This window comes from Myxine glutinosa, unplaced genomic scaffold (genome assembly GCF_964187855.1).
Source record: "Myxine glutinosa unplaced genomic scaffold, kmMyxGlut1.1 SCAFFOLD_3698, whole genome shotgun sequence".
Lineage (NCBI taxonomy): Eukaryota > Metazoa > Chordata > Myxini > Myxiniformes > Myxinidae > Myxine > Myxine glutinosa.
This window is the reverse complement of record NW_027619790.1, coordinates 1-22,610: the sequence shown is the minus strand read 5'-3', so window position 1 is coordinate 22,610 and position 22,610 is coordinate 1. Positions and strand designations below refer to the sequence as shown.

Genomic DNA, 22,610 nt, shown 5'->3' with positions numbered 1-22,610 from the left:
GGGTAGTGTTGTGTTTTGTGGATACAGTAAGGGGTAAGGGAGGGGCCATGTAGGTTACCTGGTGGGGGGGGGGGGGGCGTACGGTAGGAACGTACCTGTCTCACCTGGTTCCCATGTGCCCCCAGTGTGCATCATCTTGTATTGCGTGCACTTTTGCGCCCTTACCACCTTACTCACTTGTCTTCTTCTTTTGTCTCCCACCTCCGAGGATCTGGCTTTGGGGCAGAGAGAGAGGAGAGAGAGGTGCTGGCTCCGCAGTTGTGGGCCTGCACTTTCGCTGCTTGCTGCCTGGATCGATACACCATATGGACCGCAATTTTTGTGGCCGCCCACCATGGACCGCAGTCTTTTGCGGGCAAGCACCACCCGTTGATGGACCTCTGGGTCAACGTGGCACCTATGCCATACAGGTGAACCACTAATAGTTGGCCCCTGACGGCCACAATTTAGAAATGGACGCGGTTGGCGCCTTTCTTTATTTTTAAAGAAGCCAGAAGGCCAAGTACACCACATGAAGGCAAGACCAGCGGCAGAACATCGGCCGGCTGCGACACCACCGGTGACTATAAACACTTTATTAGTGCACCGGATGGTGCTGACTGTGATGGGGGGGGTGCTTTTGGTGCTTGGATGGGGTGCTCTGCACATTATTAAAGGCCGTAAGGCCACAGAGCACTCGTGGGTTGGTGTATCGATGCTGGCTTGCGTGCTCTCTCTCTATGCATAACATCTGCATGTGTTCCTCCAAAAACAGGTCCTGGATCGTAGTGTAAATATCAGTGTAGTCTTGTGTAAATAATGCTCCCTACCGGCTGTATGTTTAGTTTGAGGATTCTTTCCGCAATTCGGTTATCCTGTGGGTGTGTTTCAGTGAGGAGAAGGGTGCAACGTCGCAGGGGGACATATTTACTCATTTGTGAACATCTGTAAAACTGTCGCACTCAGGGTTGAGTTAATAGTAGAGGGAACTACATCTGAGTGCCACACTAACGTAGGTAAAAATTTATCGGGTCGGGTCGCCCCGAGGTAGAGAAGGGTGCAATGTTGCGGATATGGGATTTGGCCTCCATCCATATCCGCTTGTAAATATTCCCCTATTTCCCCAATACTCCCCAACTATCCCCAATCCCCCATTCCCTAGTCCCATTGTCTGTAAACAACACTCTGTAGCTCCGACCTTCTCCTTTTTCCCCCATTAAATGTCGTGCCCAGGTTCACCGCATCTCACGTAGACAACTATAGGACATCTTGCTAGTTATTCTTAGTCTATGTCAGTTAAGGACTCGTTTCCATGTATTCTGACTCTTCGTTGCACCAGAATGTGATTGTATGGCACCATTAGTAAGTTTAGGACCTCCCAATACCTCCCCGCATCTCTTCCTCATGAAACAACAACACCAACAACAACAACAGCGGCGCGGGGAGTGCGCGTCCTCACTCCGGCTTGGTTAGCCGCCATTGACCATGTGCTCCGACGGGGTTACCACACAGGGGCTCACTGTCAGCTCCTCGTCAAGGGCGGAGCCCGGTAACCCCCCGCACCCAATAAGAAGCGGCGGAGCTAACGAGCCGAGGGCGTGTCACTCCCCGCTGGACATGCGCAGGAAGACGGAGGTGACGTCAGATGCGCCTCAGCTACGAAGAAGAAAGGACGCCACCTCCTAGCGCTGAGAGATACCTCCCGCATCTCTGGACCGGACCGAGTCGATTCTGCCCCTGAGCCAAGGTGCACCTTGAGCCATCGACTGCCTGCCCTTCCTTGCCAGCAATCCCTGTGTGAGTCAGTCTTGTCCCGTTTGTCTGTGGTCTGTCGGGGCTAAGATAAGACCGTGTATAAGTGCCCATCTTTCTGTGCTGTACCTCTGTGCCGTGTAATCTAAACGTTCTGCATACCCCATATTATATCCTCCTCCGGAGGTCTTGAGAACTGTACCCCTGGTGTCGTGTCATTTAACCCAGCCGTTGTGTCCTTTCCTTCATTGATTTAGCATAGCGCGATTCGGCCAACGTTCGAGTGTAATCGGGTAACTTGTGCGAACACGGCGGCCATTCCGCTCGGTCAAGCAACATCTAAGTCGTGTCCGTAACAATATATATATATATATATATATATATATATATATATATATATATATATATATATATATATATATATATATATATATATATATGTCGAGATCATGCCTTTTATTGTGCCTTATGTAATTGTGGTTTGCATTTAATAATGGATGCTTTGTGAAAAGGATTAAGCTTACTATGTTTCCTCTTGTTTTGAACTATGTTTTATTGTCCAACTGTGCCAAAAAATGTAGAAAGATAGTGAAACTGCTTGCTCTGTTAGACCCCTAGTGAAAACGCGTCTGTCTGTCCTTGACCAAAAGCCAACATGGAAGATAAGTTTTAAGAATGTCACGGTGCTCTTTCTCCCTCCCGCATCTTGCCCTTTGCTCATGCCAAAGAAGATAGGACATTGGTGGGGGTACTGGTCAACGTTTCCCCCATTGTGTATTATACTGCTGAAACTTGCCAAAATTAGCGGAGATTTTTATCACACTCTGCAAGTATATAAGGAAGTTCTTTCTGTAAGGAACTCAGGAGTGTATGTGGCCATGCTGTTCGTCTGTGAATAGTATGACTCTTACACCCTCCACAGCGCTGTGATATTGGTTCATCATTAAATCTTGTTATCTCTTGAACTCAAGGTGTGGAACATGGTTCTGTTCTCGACATATATATATATATATATATATATATATATATATATATATATATATATATATTTATATATATATATATATATATACACATACAGACTTGGCATTTAAGATGGAATATTTTTTTTTCCTTGACTTGGGTTTCCTTTCTGAACTCAGAATATCAATCTGGTGAGTTTCTTTTACGCTTCGGTGATTTCTTTGTTATAAGAACCATGTCACTGATTGTCTGTCGCAGCAAGAAGTCAATAACAGGATGATATCACAGGTGGCGTGACAAAATGTACGGACAGGTACATTTGACGATTGGCTTCACAATCGGGTATATAAGGGTTGTTGCGTTCTGTATTAGTGGAAAACAACTGCTGCACGTCTACAAAAGTTATTGCCGCTTCCTTTGGAAATGGTCCGTCAACTCGACAATGCTGTTTGTCATGGAGTGGTGGCTTTACGAAATTCCGGCACGAAACAGTGTGCTATTGCTCGTCAGTGTGGCATCACTCAGGGTCAGGTGTCAAAGATCCCGAAACGAAATGCTCAGAGGGGTGTCCCTCCTCCAATATCGAGGCCAGGACGTCCCCGCAGAACCACAAGGAGGGATGATTGCCAGCTGCACCGGTTTGTCCGCAATGGCCGTACCAAGTCAGCTAATCAGCTTAGGGCTGAGTGGCAGCAACTGACAAATGTGCCTGCATCCAGAAGGCTAGTCAACCAACGACTGGTTCAAGCAAGCTATCGTGCCAGGCGTCCCCTGAGAAAGCCACGCCTGACAAGACAACACCGCCAGCGCTGATTGCAGTGGGCCAGAGAGCACCGTCAATGGCAGCCAGGACACTGGAATCACGTGATCTTCAGTGACGAGTCTTGATTTCTGGTCTATCTTCAAGATGGCCATGTCCGAGTGCGCAGACAAGTGCATGAAGCCTACAACGAAGATTGTATAGTGCCAAGAGTCCAAGCTGGAGGTGGTGGGGTGACTGTTTGGGCTGCTTTTCATGCAGGGGGCAAAACGGACCTGGTTGTTCTGAATGGAAACCTGAACCAGTTCAAGTACAGGGCCATTCTGGAAGAAACATTGCTTCCATTTGCTCGTCTAGCCTTTCGAGGAAACTTTGTCTTCCAAGATGACAATGCATGGCCTCATCGTGCTCGCATGATCCAACACTTTCTTGCTGCCCGTGGTGTAGAGCATATGGAGTGGCCTGCCATGTCCCCGGATATGAATCCAATAGAGAACTTGTGGGCAGAATTAACGCATCAAATCGACAACTTGGACCAGCAGCCTACCTCTGTGCGTGAATTGCAGCAGGCTATTGTCACTGCATGGCAAGCGATTCCTGTCCAAACATTGGCAAATCTCGTGAACAGCATGCCTCAACGTGTACGTGCTCTCCTGAATGCTCGTGGGGGTTACACGACGTACTGAACTGTAATTTTACTGTCCGTAATCCCAGTTGTAATTTAACTTTTGTTTTTGTTAAAAACATTTTTGGCTAATGTGCAAAATCTTCTGGAAAACGTACAGAAGTTTAACACAGTACTGTCCGTGAATTGAGTTCAATATCAGTTTCCATCACTTTCAAGGACCAATTTATTTGCTTCGAAATGTCAAATGTGGTTTTTGTTTCTTTTAAAGGTCACATTAACAAAATCTAGAATAATTTCAACATAATTCCAATGAACTTTTGGTTCTAAGTCAACTTGAAAAGTAAGTTTACCCCCACAAAAAAATATTCCATATTAAATGCCAAGTCTGTATATATACATATATACAGTCTGTATATATAGTCTGTGTAGATATATATGTCTGTGTATATATATATATATATATATATATATATATATATATATATATATATATATATATATATATATATATATCCAAATATATGTGCAGTTCTCCAGCTTTCAATAAGCGCAAGTAATGACGTCACTGCCATGTACATACGCTCTGCCTGTGAAGCTCTCAAGAGAACCCTCTGACAGAGCAGAATTTTGATCTTAGTTCAGATACTGTCATAAGTGTATGTAAAACTCACAGTTACCGACCTGGTTTTGCCCTTTTGGGGCTCATCAGGGCAACGCAGTGAGTACTGCATACACTTATGACTCTGAAAACCTTTCGGTTATATACCAGTCACTATGCGATTTCATACCATCAGTGGTGAACCGCCTGCACTTATCGCTTATCGCTCCGATATCACATCAGGCACTTATCGCTCCCACTAAGGTACAGCATAGCTGGATGGGATACCTTAATGGCGGTTCACCACTGATGGTATGAAATCGCATTGTGACTGGTATATAACGTGACTGTGTATATATATATATATATATATACACAGTCACGTGAAAAAGTAAGTACACCCCATGTAAAGTTTTGACTTTTTCAACACATTTCAACAACAATGATTTTCAGAATCATTGGAATCTCCCGTGATGAAGCTATCTCCGAGGGCCTTTCACTCACTCACCGCAGACAGGTAGGTGGTCTTTCTGTCTTCTACCGACTCCTCTCCGGCCTTGCTCCCCCAGCTCTCTCTGTGCTTTGTCCCCCAAATATTCCTACAGGTCGTACAAGATCTGCCAGCAACCCTCTGATGGTTAAACTGCCGAAATCTCGGCTCTCTGCTCACCTTCACTCTTTCATTCCTCTTTTCTCCTGCCTCTGGAACAAACTCCCACACTCCCTTCAATCCCACTCCTCCCTCCAGGTCTTTAAAACAGCTGTTCACCACTATCTCTTATATTTCCCCATCCAAAACCTTGATCTTTTCTACCCCCACTAATTCACCCCAGATCCACCTTGTTTGAAATGAAATTCCAACTTCTTTCCTGGAAGTCCAGGCAGTTTCCTTATGTTTTATACCTCTCCTACCCCCCCCCCCCCCCCCTTCCCATGCCTCCCCCCCCAAAGCCCTCTCCCTCCCACAGATCTCTCGATGTCCCTGCTCTCGGATGTTGTGTTTGTGTTCCTCGCCCTCTCGCCCCATCTTGTCTACCGCTCCCCATGTTATATGTTTTATGTGTCGGTTTGCCTTTCTGTGTGATTAATGTTAGCTCTTTCATGAGCCTCGATCTTGTATACAACAAAAAAAATAAAAATACAGCTATTTGATCTTCATTTCAACAATATTGATAGATAAAGGTGATATAATATAACAAATATCATGAAACATTTACATTTTGTAGTCCATTGTACAATTTAAATAAACATAAATGAAAATTTCGCATGTGGAAAAAGTAAGTACACCCCTACATTTATCACTACTTCAAATACCTAAAATTAGAATCAGGTACACCAGCTCAGGTGCATATGATTAGAACATAGTTAGAGAGGATCTTGGAGGAACCTGTCTTATTTAAACCTCAGCCATTTAGTTTGGTTTGCTCTTTGTTGTCGAAGTGTGCGGCGTCACCATGCCTTGATCAAAAGAGGTCTCTGAGGCCTTCAGAAAGAAGGTTATAGATGCCTACGAGTCTGGGAAGTGATTTAAAAATATCTCCAAGCAATTTGAAATCAATCATTCGACTGTCCGGGAGATAATCTACAAGTGGGGAAGATTCCGAACAACTACCAACTTGTTCAGGCCAGGCAGCCCCAGCAAGTTCATCCCGAGAGCAGACAGCAGGATGCTGAAAGAGGTCGTTTTTTTTTTGGTTTTTTTGTATACAGGATCGAGGCTCGTGAAAGAGCGAACATTAATCACACAGAAAGGCAAACAGACACATAAAACAAATAACATCGGGAGCGGTAGACAAGATGGGGAGAGAGGGGGAAGGACACAAACACCACATTTGAGAGCAGGGACCGAGAGACATGGAGACATCCAGAGAACTGTGGGAGGGAGAGGGGTTTGGGGGGGAGGCATGGGAAGGGGTGGGGGGGGGGGGTGGAGTGGGAGAGGTATAAAACATATGGACACTGCCAGGACTTCCAGGAAAGAAGTTGGAATTTCAAACAAGGTGGATCTGCGGTGAATTAGTGGGGGTATAAAAGATCAAGGTTTTGGATGGGGGAAGATAAGAGATGGTGGTGAACAGCTGTTTTAAAGACCTGGAGGGAGGAGTGTGATTGAAGTGAGTGTGGGAGTTTGTTCCAGAGGCGGGAGAAAAGAGGAATGAAAGAGTGAAGGTGAGCAGAGAGCCGAGATTTCGGCAGTTTAACCATCAGAGGGTGGCTGGCAGATCTTATGCGACCTGTAGGAATATTTGGGGGACAGAGCACAGAGAGAGCTGGGGGAGCAAGGCCGGAGAGGAGTCGGTAGAAGACAGAAAGACCACCTACCTGCCTGCGGTGAGTGAGTGAAAGGCCCTCAGAGATAGCTTCATCGCGGGAGATTCAATGATTCTGAAAGCTTTGGATTCAACAGCGTGAAGCCGAGCCAGGTGTGAGGCAGGAGCACCAGCCCATAGGGGAGAACAGTATTCCATTGAGCTGCGGATGAAAGCCTTGTATGTGGTGAGGAGCTCAGGTGTGCCTAGGAAGGACTTCGCACGATGGAGGATGCCCAGTCGGCGACTGGCTTTGGAGGCCAGCTTGGAAATGTGGTTTTCCCAAGAAAGATCATGGCAGATAGTGAGACCCAAAAGCTTGAGCGACAAAACTTCTTGGAGAGGATTGTTGAGAAAGTAGATGGGAGGGTTGTCCAGTCGATCTTTTCGGAGAGACATAGTAAGAGTGTGAGATTTGTCAGGACTGAAAGACATGTTCCACTTGTTTGACCAGTCTGTGATTTTGTCCAGGTCTTCAGAGAGTGAGGAGGCTGCAGACTGCCGATCTGAGGGAAGAGGAATGGAGCGGCAGAGAGTGGAGTCATCAGCAATTAGATAGAGAGGATTTTCCAGAGAGTCGGAGAGATCATTGATAAAGACCAGAAAAAGCACAGGGCCCAGCACACTGCCTTGGGGAACTCCAGCCTGAACAGGAAGGGGAGATGAGAGAAATCCATTCAGGGCCACACGTTGACTACGACCAGAGAGGAAGTCCGCAAGCCATGCATGGAGATTTCCATGGATACCATAGGAGGAGAGTTTGGTGAGCAGAGCTGGGTGCCAGACCATATCGAAGGCACGTGATATGTCAAGGGAGACAGCTCTGATTTCCTGTTTGGCATTGAGGACCTCCATCCATTGTTGAGACAGCAGAAGCAGCATGTCCAGAGTAGAGTGACCTGGTCTGAAACCAAATTTATGATCAGAGATCAAGCCATTGGAGAAGAGGAAAGATTTCATATCCGAAGCAATGATGGATTCCATGACTTTGCTGATAATTGGGAGCAGGCTGATTGGTCTATAGTTGCAAGGATCTGTTTTTGCACCTTTTTGTGTAAAGCGGTAATGTTTGCTGATTTCCAGGATGCTGGCAGATGACCTTGAGCAAAAGATAGGGTGAAAAGAACAGAGAGAGGGTGAGATAGAGCGGCAGAGCAGGATTTTAGGACCCGTGGGCTGATGCCGTCTGGTCCAGTTGCAGAATCAGAGTCGAGGTTTGACAAAAACTCCTCCACCTTGTCAGGAGAGAAGGACACAGAGTCCAGGAGCAGTTGGGTTCGACTGGGAAAGGTGGGAACAGAGAGAGATGGGTTTGGGACTAAGGATTTTGAGGCAAACACAGAGTTGAGGCATTCGGCTTTGTCACGTGCGATGTCAACTGTGTGGCCATTTGAGGTAAGGGAGGGGATGGAGGGGGAACAAACACCAGAAACGGATTTGACCAGACGCCACCAGGATTTGGAGGAAGGAGACAGGTTTGAGAGTTCATTCTTGAGTGAGGAGAGATAGTGCTTCCTGGCACTCCTGAGGGTAGACACACACTTGTTCCGAGCTTGGTGGAAGGAACTGAGATTGCCTTCAGTTGGATTAGCCTTCCAAGAGGCAAAGGCAAGTTGTTTCAGGGCAACTGCCTCACCACAAGATTCAGTGTACCATGGACGGGAGGAAGGGTAAGACAACTGAAGGCGAGATGGGATAAATCTGTGCATGAGAGAGATCAGTTTGCTTTGGAAGAATTCCCAGGAAGAATTGATGTCAGAGGCAGTGGAGATGGGAGACCAATCCAGACGATTGATGGCTGCTTGAAGACCATCCCAGTCGGCCTGAGTGAAATGCCAGACTCGTCGACGCTGAGGAGGCTCTCTGAGAATGGCCAGAGAGATGTCCACTTTGACAAGCACATGATCAGAAGAACCGATTGGAGCAGAAGAAGAGCAGCAGACATTAGCAGGGAAGTTTGTCATAACCAAGTCTAGAAGAGAAGATACTCCATTGGCTGAGATCCGGGTCGGGAAATTGACAGATTGTGTCAATCCCAGTGAGTCACAGAAGTCCTTTGCTGAGGTGCCATGACTGGTGAGAGCGGAACCCACACCCAACCAGGTGGCATGATGACAGTTGAAGTCACCACATATGAGGAAGAGAGAGTTGGGATGAGTGGATAGAAGTTGGTCCATGTTGTCAGACAGTGAAATGTAGATGGAGTCATCACTGTTTGGGGGACGGTACAGAACGCATATGAACAAAAGGTGGGAGCGGAGAGGAAGCCGTAGCCAGAGGTACTCCTGGGGGTGAGGAGGAGAGAGGGCAGTGCAAGGAGAGTGAGGAAGAGAGTTTTTGATAAAGATAGCCACCCCACCACCAGGCCGAGGCTCAGGTCTATCATACCGGAGGAGGGAGTAACCAGGAAGAGATATTAAGGAATCAGAGACATCTTGAAGGAGGAAAGTCTCTGTTAAGCAGATCAAGTCTGGATTGTCAGAAGCAACCTGTATGGAGACATCAGTCAGGTTTGAGCGAAGGCCCTGGATGTTTGAGGTCCATACCGTTAATGAAGAGAGAGGGGGAGCATCGGGTACAGGACAGGGGAGGGGAGGAGTAGGGTAAGATGAAGGATGAGAGGGGGAGGTAGGGAGAGCAGTTGATAGTGTGTCAGAGATTGCAGAAGAGTTCCAAGAAAGGGAAGGATGAGGAGGATGAAAGGTTTGATAGTGAAGGGATGAGGCACAGTGAGGGGTTGTTTGAGGGGGGGCAGAGGAAAGTAGAAGGTTGGGGGGGGTGGAGGTATGAGATAGAAGGGAGACGAAGTGGGGAGGAGGCAGCTTTCAGGAGGAGGGGGGAGGAGGGAGAATTGGAGAGGAATGGTATGGGGGGAGATTTGAATGGGAGGGGTTGGGGGGGAGTTTTGAAGGGGAGGAGTGAGGGGGGAGTTTAGGAGGGGAGGGGCAAGGGGGGAGTTTAGGAGGGTAGGGGCAAGGGGGAAGTTTAGAAGTGGAGGGGCAAGGGGGGAGTTTAGGAGTGTAGGGGCGAGGGGGGGGATTTGGAGGGGAGGGGCAAGGGGGGAGTTTAGAAAGTGGATGATTAATGAAAGACGAACATTGAAAACAAATTGGGTTTGTTGTGATTTTCAAGTTAGCAATCCGATTCAGAACGATGGAGGAGGGATGGAATGAATGTGAATTTAGACCATGTAGTGAGGGAGACGTATAAGATATTGAATTTCTTTTTTTTGAAGTGGAATTAGTTGGAGAGGAAATTGAGAAAAGCCTTTTAAATAGGAAGAAAAACAGCGTGTTGTAAAATACCACTGAGTAAAACACTGAAGGGGAAAGGTTAAACATATTTAAATAATATTTAAACAGAACCGTGAACAATCTTATATGCACAAAATACCAACGGGGGGAGAGCCGAGAGGGACCACCACGAGTCACGTGAACGGGCAAACGGTGGATGGCAAGGAGATAATGGGGGCGGGGCGAACAGCACACCTGGACAGAAAATACAGGATGAGACAACAGTACACGTGGAGAAAGGAAAATAAATGTTTTTGGTTTTTTTTTGTTTTTTTCGGGGTGGGTGGGGGGGGGTGGGGGGGGGGTGGGGATTTTGAACGTTAGACAGAGTATTATGTTCGGGGTAGAAGGGAAAAAACTAAGAGCCAAGCAAAACACGTTTAAGTTAACAAACACCGACGGGGGTACAACTACAAGGCCGCACACGAGGAGCAGAATACGATTAATTAATTACGAGTTACAGGAAATTCAAACCAAAACTAACTATAATCAAACAATAACGCATGGACGATAAAATAACGAGTTGAAATTTGACAATCTATCTGGGGAAATGGGGGAGAAACACGTGGTCGAAGAACGAACGAACGAATAAGAATGAATAAACGAATGAGAACAGAGAAGGAAATGTTTTTTTTTTTGTTTTTTTTGAGTTGAGATTTACATAAGGAAGTAGGCTATGGGGTGAAAAGACTGGGAAAACAGAGAACGAAAGTTATTGGATCACAAACGACGGACCGCTGAGAGAAAAACAAAGCCTCAAGGTTGTACAGTGTACACTGTACAAGGCCTCAAGACACGACACGAATTAACACGATTTTCAATACAGGTATGAAAGATTTGCACCGAAAATCTTCGTCGGGAGACAATATATACACCATAAAATAAATACAGTTATAACGAAAATACAAATGGGAACAATTACTTAACTTCGATTTTGATGGAGAGCGTGGAGAGCTGAGAATAAACGAACCCTTGCCAGCAAGACCAGAAACGGAAGGTCTCAAAGAACCCCAGAATGTCATCACGGGACCTACAGGTAGCTCTTGCCACTGTTGATGTCAAAGTGCAAGAGTCTACCATGAGAAAGAGGCTGCACAAATTTGATCTACATGGGAGGTGTGCCAGGAGGAAACCTTTGCTGTCCAGAAAGAACATCAGGGCAAGATTAAAGTTTGCCAATGAACACCTCGGCAAAGACCAGCACTTCTGGAACAATGTGCTCTGGACAGATGAGTCAAAGGTAGAGCTATTTGGCCACTGTACCAGAAGACATGTTTGGTGCAAACCAAAGACAGCATTTGACCACAAGAACCTGATACCAACTGTAAAGCATGGTGGTGGAAATATACTCAGAGGCAAAAGTTATTGTGACATGGAATTTTTTCATTGGTAATCTTGTGAATGAATTTTTGGATTTGAACCAGAGAAAGAGTGTGTTAAAATGGTCGAAGAAACGCAACCAAGCAGTTGTTGTTCGAATTGCACGAAATTTGCAAGAAGCATGACATATTCGAGAAAAATGGCCAGCAATGTTCACTTTAAAAGGCCAGACAACCAGACGCTTATCATTTCCACTCAATGCAGTCTTAAGAAATGCAGAAGTCAGAAAAACACCTCTATTCATCGTTCTGGAACAAGTTCGACATACCACGCCTCGGGGAAAATGACAGATGGAGAGCTATAGGTATGCTTCAGTCTGGTACCTCGCAGCGTGATGTTGCTCATCGATTCAACATCCATAGAAACACCATTTGGCACAGCTTCACCGAGCTGACGGTAGGACACGTGTCTACAGGTGCACAGGTGAACGTTACATCAGGCCATGTGTTCTGGAAGGGGATCATTTTGGAGGTGGGGGCATTATGATCTGGGGTGGGATAACAGCTGCAGCAAGAACGCCAATGATTGTGATTGAGGGGACCTTGAATGCTGTGAGGTACAGAGACGAGATTTTGCAAATGGCCGCTTTACCGTTTTTGCAACAGAACGGCCCTGGAGTGACGTTTCAACACGATAATGCCAGACCACACATTGCTCGCGTTGTACAGCAGTATCTTAATCAGAACAATGTTAATGTGTTACCCTGGCCTGCAAGATCCCCTGATTTGTCACCCATTGAACACGTCTGGGATGAAATGGAGCGACGTTTACGACGTCATCCGAATCCTCCAAAAACGCTGCAGGAACTCCACCAAATCCTTCCTCGGATATGGAATGATCTTCCCAAGGACTTTCATCGACGTTTAGTGGCCTCAATGAGGCGAAGGTGCCAGGCCTGCATCAATGCACAAGGTGGACACACTCGCTACTGACTGTGTGAACTTGCTTGTGAACCCCCTCTTGTGTTGTGGCTCATTTGCATATGCCAGGTGCACTGTTCTTATGGACTGTTGATCGTTACCATACCTTGAAACATTTGTCTTTCCATGTAATAACATTTCATTCGCGGCAGTAAAAGTTTAACACTGATTCTGTTTGTTGTTTGTGTGTCACAATAACTTTTGCCTTTGAGTATATTATGGTTTGTGGCAGCTTTGCTGCATCAGGGCCTGGGCAGCTCACCATCATAGAATCCACTATGAATTCTTCATTGTACCAGAGGGTGCTTGAGGATAATGTGAGGCCATCTGACGGAAAGTTGAAGCTCAACCGAAGGTGGACCTTGCAACATGACAATGACCCTAAACATACCAGTAAATCCAGCAAGGAATGGCTGAAAAGAAAGAAATGGAGGGTTCTGGAATGGCCAAGTCAAAGCCCGGATCTAAATCCCATCGAGATGTTGTGGGGGGATTTGAAACGAGCTGTGCATGCAAGAAACCCCTCAAACATCGCACAGCTGAAAGAATTCTGCATGGAGGAGTGGGCAAAAATTTCTAACAGTCGATGTCAGAGACTGGTAGACAGTTATAAGAAACGCCTCCTTGAGGTTGTTTCTGCCAAAGGGGGCAATACCACCTATTAGAGCCAAGGGCGTACTTACTTTTTCCACATATGAAATTTGCATTTACGTTTATTAAAATTATACAATGGACTACAAAATGTAAATGTTTCATGATATTTGTTATATTATATCACCTTTATCTATCAATATTGTTGAAATGAAGATCAAATAGCTGTATGTTGAAAAAGTCAAAACTTTACATGGGGTGTACTTACTTTTTCACGTGACTGTATATACAGACTTGGCATTTAATATGGCATATTTTTTTTGTGGGGGTGAACTTACTTTTCAAGATGTCTTAGAACCAAAAGTTCATTGGAATTATGTTGAAATTATTCTAGATTTTGTTAATGTGACCTTTAAAAGAAACAAAAACCACATTTGACATTTCGAAACAAATAAATTGATCCTTGAAAGTGATGTAAACTGATATCGAACTCAATTCATGGACAGTACTGTGTTAAACTTCTGTACGTTTTCCAGAAGTATCTCTTTATTTTGCACATTAGCCAAATGTTTTTTTAACAAAAACAAAAGTTAAATTACGACTGGGATTACGGACAGTAAAATTACAGTTCAGTACTTCGTGTAACCCCCACGAGCATTCAGGAGAGCACGTACACGTTGAGGCATGCTGTTCACGAGATTTGCCAAGGTTTGGACAGGAATCGCTTGCCATGCAGTGACAATAGCCTGCTGCAATTCACGCACAGAGGTCGGCTGCTGGTCCAAGTGGTCGATTTGACGCGTTAATTCTGCCCACAAGTTCTCTATCGGATTCATATCCGGGGACATGGCAGGCCACTCCATATGCTCTACACCACGGTCAGCAAGAAAGTGTTCGATCATTCGAGCATGATGAGGCCGTGCATTGTCATCTTGGAAGATAAAGTTTCCTCGAAAGGCTGCACGAGCAAATGGAAGCAATGTTTCTTCCAGAATGGCCCTGTACTTGAACTGGTTCAGGTTTCCATTCAGAACAACCAGGTCAGTTTTGCCCCCTGCATGAAAAGCAGCCCAAACGGTCACCCCACCACCTCCATCTTGGACTCTTGGCACTATACAATCTTTGTTGTAGGCTTCATGCTCTTGTCTGCGCACTCGGACGCGGCCATCGTGACGATAGACCAGAAATCTAGACTCGTCACTGAAGATCACGTGATTCCAGTGTCCTGGCTGCCATTGACGGTGCTCTCTGGCCCACTGCAATCGGCGCTGGCGGTGTTGTCTGGTCAGGTGTGGCTTTCTCAGGGGACGCCTGGCACGATAGCCTGCTTGAACCAGTCGTTGGTTGACTAGCCTTCTGGATACAGGCACATTTGTCAGTTGCTGCCACTCAGCCCTAAGCCGATTAGCTGACTTGGTACGGCCATTGCGGACTAACCGGTGCAGCTGGCGATCATCCCTCCTTGTGGTTCTGCGGGGATGTCCTGGCCTCAGTATTGGAGTAGGGGCACCCCTCTGAGCATTTCGTTTCAGGATCTTTGACACCTGACCTTGAGTGATGCCATACTGCCGAGCAATAGCACGCTGTTTCATGCCGTAATTTCGTAAAGCCACCACTCCATGACAAACAGTATTGTCGAGTTGACGGACCATCTCCAGAGGAAGCGGCAATAACTTTTGGAGACATGCAGCAGTTGTTTTCCACTAATACAGAACGCAACAACCCTTGTATACCCGACTGTGAAGCCAATCATCAAATGCACCTGTCCGTACATTTTGCCACGCCACCTGTGATATAATCCTGTTGTTGACTTCTTGCTGCGACAGACAATCAGTGACATGGTTCTTTTAACAAATAAATCACCAAAGTGAAAAAGAATCTCACCAGATTGATATACTGAGTTAAGTAAGTAAACCCAAGTCAAGAAAAAAATATATATTCCATATTAAATGCCAAGTCTGTGTATATATATATATATATATATATATATATATATATATATATATATATATATAAATTATATATATATATATATATATATACACATTATACACAATACAATAATAGCCTGCTGTATATATATATATATATATATATATATATATATATATATACTGTATAAAAAATATACACACACACACACACACACACACACACACACACACACACACACACACACACACACACACACACACACACACACACACACACACACACGTATATATATATACACACATGTATACATACACAAGAAGCTTTCAGAACCAATAGCTTCTTAACTGTGGAAATAACGTGCAAAGTAAAATAATGTGTACAACAGAAGTGGTCTTCTTCTTCTTTCGTACGCAGCACAAAGCTGTGGGTAGTAAGACAGGTCGAGCGTGTGCTTGTGCCACTAATGCAATGCCCTTTTCTGGTAAGGGCAGGAATTTGTAATTTGTTCCGCATGCTGGTGACAGCTCGCCTACTTTTTGTGAAGGATACCGTGGAATATTTAACGTCCATCAACGAATGCTGACAGATGGGACGCTCTTTTAACGTCCATACAAGGGACAGCACACACACTGATGAATCACCTTGCCTGTGAACCACCAAACTGACAGTTTATAGCTCGGAAAATATTGAAACCCAGGCTAGACAGCTTAGAGGTGAATGTGCGTACCTCGAGGCCACCCTGCCAGCCCAGAAGTGTAGCATGAGGAAAGTAAATAAATGAAAACATTACGGGCAGCACTGTATGGTGTACAATGTAAAATGCAAATAAACAGGTAAATAAATAAATCCCCTCACTTGCCCACTCCTTGTGTCACTTGTGCAAAGGATGAGAGCAGAAAACCTTTATTAATTATATCAGTAGTTCCCAAACTGTTTGGGTATGCTGACCAGTTCTGAATCTTCAAATAATTTGTGGATCACCATATACGACTATCGTGATGACACAGTCACTTAATGCAAAGGATAGGGTTCCGGTTCTCCAACCCAAACGGGATGAACCATGGCATTCCAAAATTGGAGGTGCAGGGAAGTTAATGTTACTCCGCCTCGCCTCCCCAATTGCTTCAGGGTTTGTGGACATGTTGGGAACCACTGCTTTATACAAGTACATAAATTTCACTCGTCTCGCTACTGAATCGATTGTTTGCTTGATTTGGTTTCAATGGGCCACACATTAACTGGACTACCAGAGGAACATAAGCGTACTCTGCCTTATGTCAACAATATATTTCATGATTGCAGCTCTATCTCAGGAATAGTCTTCATTTTTATCTCAGCTGGACTTTAGTCCGGGGAGCTTATGCGATTGAGCAGTGTCCATAGGTAAATCAGTCAGAGAATCAGTGAGTGAGTTAGGGAGTGAGACAGTCAGTGAGTTTGCAAGCAATTCAGTCATTCGCATTTAAACCAAACGGACAATTTTGATGAAACTTGACCACAAGCTTTATATCTGATGCCTAACGAATGTATATTGACCGCGTCAAAATCTGCGCTCATTTATGGGGTCAAAGGGGATGGAGGGGTTTGGGGGATATTGCATATTTTTCATTTGTCTTAATGGATCCCACAATGGAGGAATGGAGCAATTCCCCACAAAAAGCTCAGAAAACAGAAATCTGCAAATACTTCGACAGAAGTCTCTAAACCAAGATGTAATGCAACAAAAGAGGTAAAAATGGCCTCGTTTTGAATTGTGCTTGGTACGAGAACCACATGGCAGAGGCAGTTAACAAGAAGTGTGAGAGACAGATAATGTTTTTTCGAAGAGGATCTAAGGCTCGTAGTGGAGCTGCGCGTGTGTGCACATGCGAGCACACTTTGATGGGGAGAGGGAGTGGCGCCCGTGGCTTGAGGAGGGGAGGGAGTGGCGTTCGTGGCTTGATGAGGGGAGGGAGTGGCGTTCGTGGCTTGACGAGGGGAGGGAGTGGCACCCGTGGTTTGATGGGGTTTGCCGGCTCTAACCCGTCGAGTATGCATACACACACCGACATTCAGAGGTCCATCTCATAAAGCCCACCCACATGTGCATAAGGCCGGCAACAACAGAAACTTAAAGCATGCACACACACCTCGAGACCTGGAAGGGCTCCGTTCCACCTTCTGAAACCCGCATATAGAGATAACAACCACCGACACACACACACACACACACACACACACACACACACACACACACACACACACACACACACACACACACACACACACACGGAATGTTAGACAAGACAAAGAGCCACTGAGCTTAGGGGAAGTCCCATGCCATTTTAAAGGAAGCAGCACGTGCCATTTTTAGCTGCGACGAGCAGCTCTATGAGAGGACCACGTTGTTGTTCATGTTGTTGGGGTGCCTTTTTGAATGACGCATGCGCATACACTCAGACGTGCGTTGGTATGAGGTAAGAACATCGCGAACTAAAATCGCGATTTGTTTGAAGAAACCAGAATAAATTTAGCAACAAAGACAACATGAATGTTTTCATATCAATCTCGTTTCACAGAACTTGACACAAATTAGGTGTAATTATTGAATTGCGCATGTGCATACACTCGGACTTCCCCTACCGGCCAAGCCCGTTTCAAATTATCCCTCTGCCACCAAGAATTAACATTAATAAATAACATTAATGAATTAACATTAACAGAAATAACATTCACGTCCATACATTATATGTAATCAGTCGATGAAGCATGTTGCTTCGCAAAACAAAGGAAAAGACCAGAACTGAAAGACAAAAAGACGCTAGTGCATGCGTTTCATTTAATGACTGGTCGAATTTGGTAGCGCATATTGCAACGGATATCCTCATGATTCCACACATCGCCGCTGGTGACCACACTGTGGTCATTGTCCCCCGTCGCACCGCGGAGCGAAAGGGGGTCTATGGTTTTCCCCTCCGTCCGTGTGTGCGTCCGTCCGTCCGTGCATGCGCGAAGGACCGAATTCTAATTTGGTGTGTGGGTGCAACCCACGTCAAAATCCAAGATGGCCACCGCCATGTATGTCTGAACCTTGTGAGCGGAATATCTTGAAAAATAAGCGAAGTACCAACTTCTAATCTGGTGTGTGGATGTATCTAGGCATAAGCAAGAAAGCTATTGAAAATTGGGTCGCCACGTCAAAATCCAAGATGGCCACCACCATATATATGTCTGAACCTTGTGAGCGAAATATCTTGAAAAATAAACGAACTACTAACTTCTAATCTGGTGTGTGGGTGTATCTACGCATAAGGAAGAACGCTATTGAAAATTGGGTTGCCACGTCAAAATCCAAGATGGCCGCCTTGCGTCTTCCACTTTGTCAACTCACATCTTCACCGACAGGGGACCTAGGCGTAACGCTTGTTTTTCTCTTGTTTCTCTTTGGTACCACTCGGTCAGGGTTGTAATCGCTGACCTCCCAGACTCGAAGCGGATGCTCTAACCATTACACCATTTGATAAAAATTACATACTGTACACTAACCATACACCATTTGGTCTGGTAAAATTCACTAATAAAATAAGAGCATGAAACCATCCAGTCTCCCAATGTACAAGCACCCCGTGAACATTAAACATTAAAAGCCCCTAAACCAATCTATTTTAGTCCACTGCAGACGAAGACCTCCCTCAAAAGTAAAACACAAAACGAATCGAAGACACAGACCTGGCAATACCCTTTTCTTCACGTTCCTTCACAGCATTATATTTGGGCTCTGTCTGGGAAAGTTCCTCCTGCTTCTCCTGAATCTTTTCGAGCAGCTTCTGCCGCTCCTTCAGCAGCCGTTTCTGCGCCCAACATGAAGCAGATGGTACAATACATCAGAGGATCAGCTACCAAAAGTGTGTACTCTTAAATGAAGAGATCGGCAAGCTGGACCGGGTGGGGTAATCAAATAAAAAGCTCAATTTCATTACATTACCCGAGCCTCGTTGTTATCGAGCATTTCATCCTGCAGATCCTTGGCCTGCAGCTCAAGCTTTGTTCGCTCCTTGATTTGCTCCTGCCGTTCAATCGTCAGCTGTTCCTTCTCTTCGCGCATTGTTGAGATTTTAGACTTCAGGTCTCGCATTTGTTTTTCCATGTCCTGTTATAGATACAGAACATCACAGTAGAAGACACTACTTACCGAAACGTAGAAACATGAGAGTAGAACCAAAGCTGCTTGGGAAAACATTTAAGGTCATGTAATTGGACCCAGGACAGAGACATGTTGTACCTCCATCTTGTCATGAGAGTCCTGCTGGGCATCTCGCATTTGCCGAGACTTCTCCCCACTCGACTCCCTTTTGAGCGCCAGCTATAATCAAGGAGGAATAGAAGCCATCAAGAAGAAAAACCTCGCACAACGAAGTTAAGAGAAGTTGAGTTGTGGAAACTTTCTTATATTCTGGGTAGGACGAAGCAAAGCTCACACAGCATATCACAGATCGGTAAACAAACTTGAGAGCTTCATCAACAATCACCAAGTTATTGCTTGAACTTGAACAACGGTATTAAGCCTGGAACTACAATGCAGAGGAGTTAACGTGCGACAGGTTTTAATTATGAATCAACATTACGGGTGCGGACCAGTTTGCTTAAACACCAAATGCAGGACAAAAAAGAAGAAAGAAGCAGGATTGAGATAAATCAGATCCAGATAGCGAAGAAGATGTGAATCAATCAGAGCAGCCTAACGACACTGAAGATCAAAATTGCAATGGATAGTCACACTGTTCGTGTAATTAAGGATCGATTTTTCGATCATAAACGGCTTCAATACAGCACTTTCGAAATTATGTATTCCGTCCCAGAATGCTCGTTGCGCAAGCACAAAAACTCCAAGAAGCATCGGTTTTCAGGGCATCATAAAGTATATGGTGTCGGAGATAAGAATTGTTACTTAAAATGGCACACAGAGCTTCTGGAATAAGCCGAAAATACTTGGAAAAGTGCCTGAGAGAAAGGGCTGTGGCTCTGCACAACAAAAGACTTGGAGAACTGGCTCAGCGAACGGGCAGTTGGTCGCACTGCAAACTCCCGACCAGGTGGGTAGGTGCAATGCCCGAGTGGAGGGACGTGTGTTACACAACCCTCCCGATGGATCGCTACCAGTGAATGGACTGTGTCTGGACTAGGTTCTTCTGTTAATCATGTTGGGGGAGGGGAGGAGATACAGGGGCTGCTATAAAGATATTGTTTTTTTGGTTCTGGGGCCACAAGAGAAATTGCACTTGATTTTTGCATCTATTGCTAAAAGTTGGAGCATCTGTTTTTACCTCCATCACCAAAGGTGGATGGAGGTTATGTTTTCACTCCTGTCTGTCTGTGAACAGGATATCTCAAAAGCTTGTGGATGGATTCAGACAAATTTGGCAGAGAGGTAGTGTATGTGACACGGACGAAATGATTCGATTTTGGTGAAGATCCGGATTCGGATAGTATAATTTTTAAAGTGATTCTTCACCATTGGGAGATAGGGCCAAAAACGATACATAGCAGGATATCTCAAAAAGTTGTGGACGGATTTGGACGAAACTTGGTGGACAGGTTGTGTGTTTGATAAGGACTAATCGATTCGATTTTGGTGAAGTTCCGACTCTGGATTCGGATATGAGAATTATTTAATTGTTAAGTAATTCTGCGCCATCGAGGAATCGGGCAAAAAGCAATATATAACATGATATTTATAAAAGTTATGGATGACTTATGACTAAACTAGGTGGATGAGATGGTTAGGTGAGAAGAACAAGCAGATTAGATTTTGGTTCAGGTCCGAATCCATATCCAGCCTATCATTGGGATACAAAACAGACCGTTCAGTCTGGCGGAGGTACGCACACTGAGTGCCGTTCTAGTTTTACATATATTCACCATGGCCGCTAATTGTATCAACAGGAAATGAGAGGACATCAACACCTTAATCAACAATTTTTAGGAAATAAACACCTTTTAGCTCTTACACAAGCCTCAATCTTGTATACAAAAAACAAACAAAAAAAAACAACCTCAAGTATCGTACACGGATATTTCTCAAATTCCTATATTTCCGTGAGTCCAATTTCCATTCAGGAACAGAACAATTCTGGTTAACCATTTTGAAATTGCCACTCTTTTGTCTTAATGCTGAAAATTATGTTTGAAAGACTATTTGAATCACAAACTTAAAGCTAGCACTGGCAGGTTAAAAGTACCTGGCGATCCAAAACCAAGTCACTGTAAACATACACAGCATAGCACATGCGCAAGGGGCCTCATTTAGCATCCATACGTCATTTTGAAAGTCACGTATGAAGGCAGCGGGAGAACTAAAATGGGAAAGTATTTTTTCTGGCTGCCATGATATAGATCATATTCTTGTGTTACACAAATGTGTCCCAAGACAGTCTTTCTGCAGGCATTGGTACTACAAGTGGCACTGCTACCAACAAACCAAACTATGCTGATCTTAGGCTCTGATAATTAATCCAAGGCACAAGTTTGCCACAGGAAGGTTTTGACAGGTATTGTGGGGGTATGTGTCAATCGTGCCTCATCCAGCCTGGCTCGTGTGTCGTTCAGCTCCTGTGTGTAGATCGTGAATTCAAGAGCACGCCGCATCTTGTCCCACTTCTGGTACTGTGCAAGCTCCTCCTTCTCATCTTGCAGGGTCTGCAGTCGTTCCTCGATGTACTTTAGCAGTTCGTTTATCTTTTCACGCTTGCCCTCTGTTAATAGATAAAAGGGCGAACTCACAAAGAATGAAAAAAAAAAGAAGACATTCCGTTAAATGCAATACCTATTTCAACCCCCAAAGATTCCACAAAATATCCAGAAGATCACACCCCTAGTTTTGATGTTCTTCATCCTCACACTTCCCCTCTCCTCCCACAACAGTGAGATCTAAGGCTCAGAAAGAGCTTCACCTGTTGAGTTGACTTCATAATTGGAATACATATACACCAATTAAAACTGTACAGTATACAGCAATTAAAATGAGCATATATTTGCTCAAGCTACTTTACTGTACATTTGAACTGGCAACATCCAGCAATTCAAGACGATGCACCGACTCGCACGATAAAATGGTGATTTATGAATCTGTAAAAACTTGTCATTGGACTTGATGGAGAAGGAGATAAAGGATGGTCATGGAAAGATCTCCACAGGACATCCAATGCATGACCAAGGGACCACATTTGCTTCCTGATCGTTGACCCAGATTCACCCAATATCGTATTTTTTTTTTTACAGGAAGATGCCATATGCCTGCAATCTACAACTAGGACGGCACTCGTTAGAGCGCATACCTCCGTCAGACTGAACACTTCATGTTTTGTATCCCACTGATAGGCCGGATCTGCATCCGTACCTTATCTAAAATCTCATCGGCTTGTCCTTATCACCTACCCAACTCATCCACCAAGATTTCTCCCAATCCATCCATAACTTTTTGAGATATCGTGCTATACATCGTTTTTGGCTCTATCGATGGTGAA

The 22,610-nt window shown here is 44.9% G+C and overlaps 1 protein-coding gene across 1 annotated transcript; it reads right to left on the bottom strand.

Annotated features, from left to right (window-relative positions):
• Nucleotides 1-18,742: 18,742 nt before the first annotated feature.
• LOC137416022 (structural maintenance of chromosomes protein 3-like) lies at nt 18,743-21,839 on the bottom strand (the record flags this gene model as incomplete). Its single annotated transcript, XM_078769653.1, has 4 exons — nt 18,743-18,938; nt 19,073-19,237; nt 19,370-19,450; nt 21,664-21,839. Coding segments are annotated over 4 exons (581 nt in total), but the record flags the coding sequence as incomplete, so codon positions are not given.
• Between the last annotated feature and the right edge of the window lie 771 nt (nt 21,840-22,610).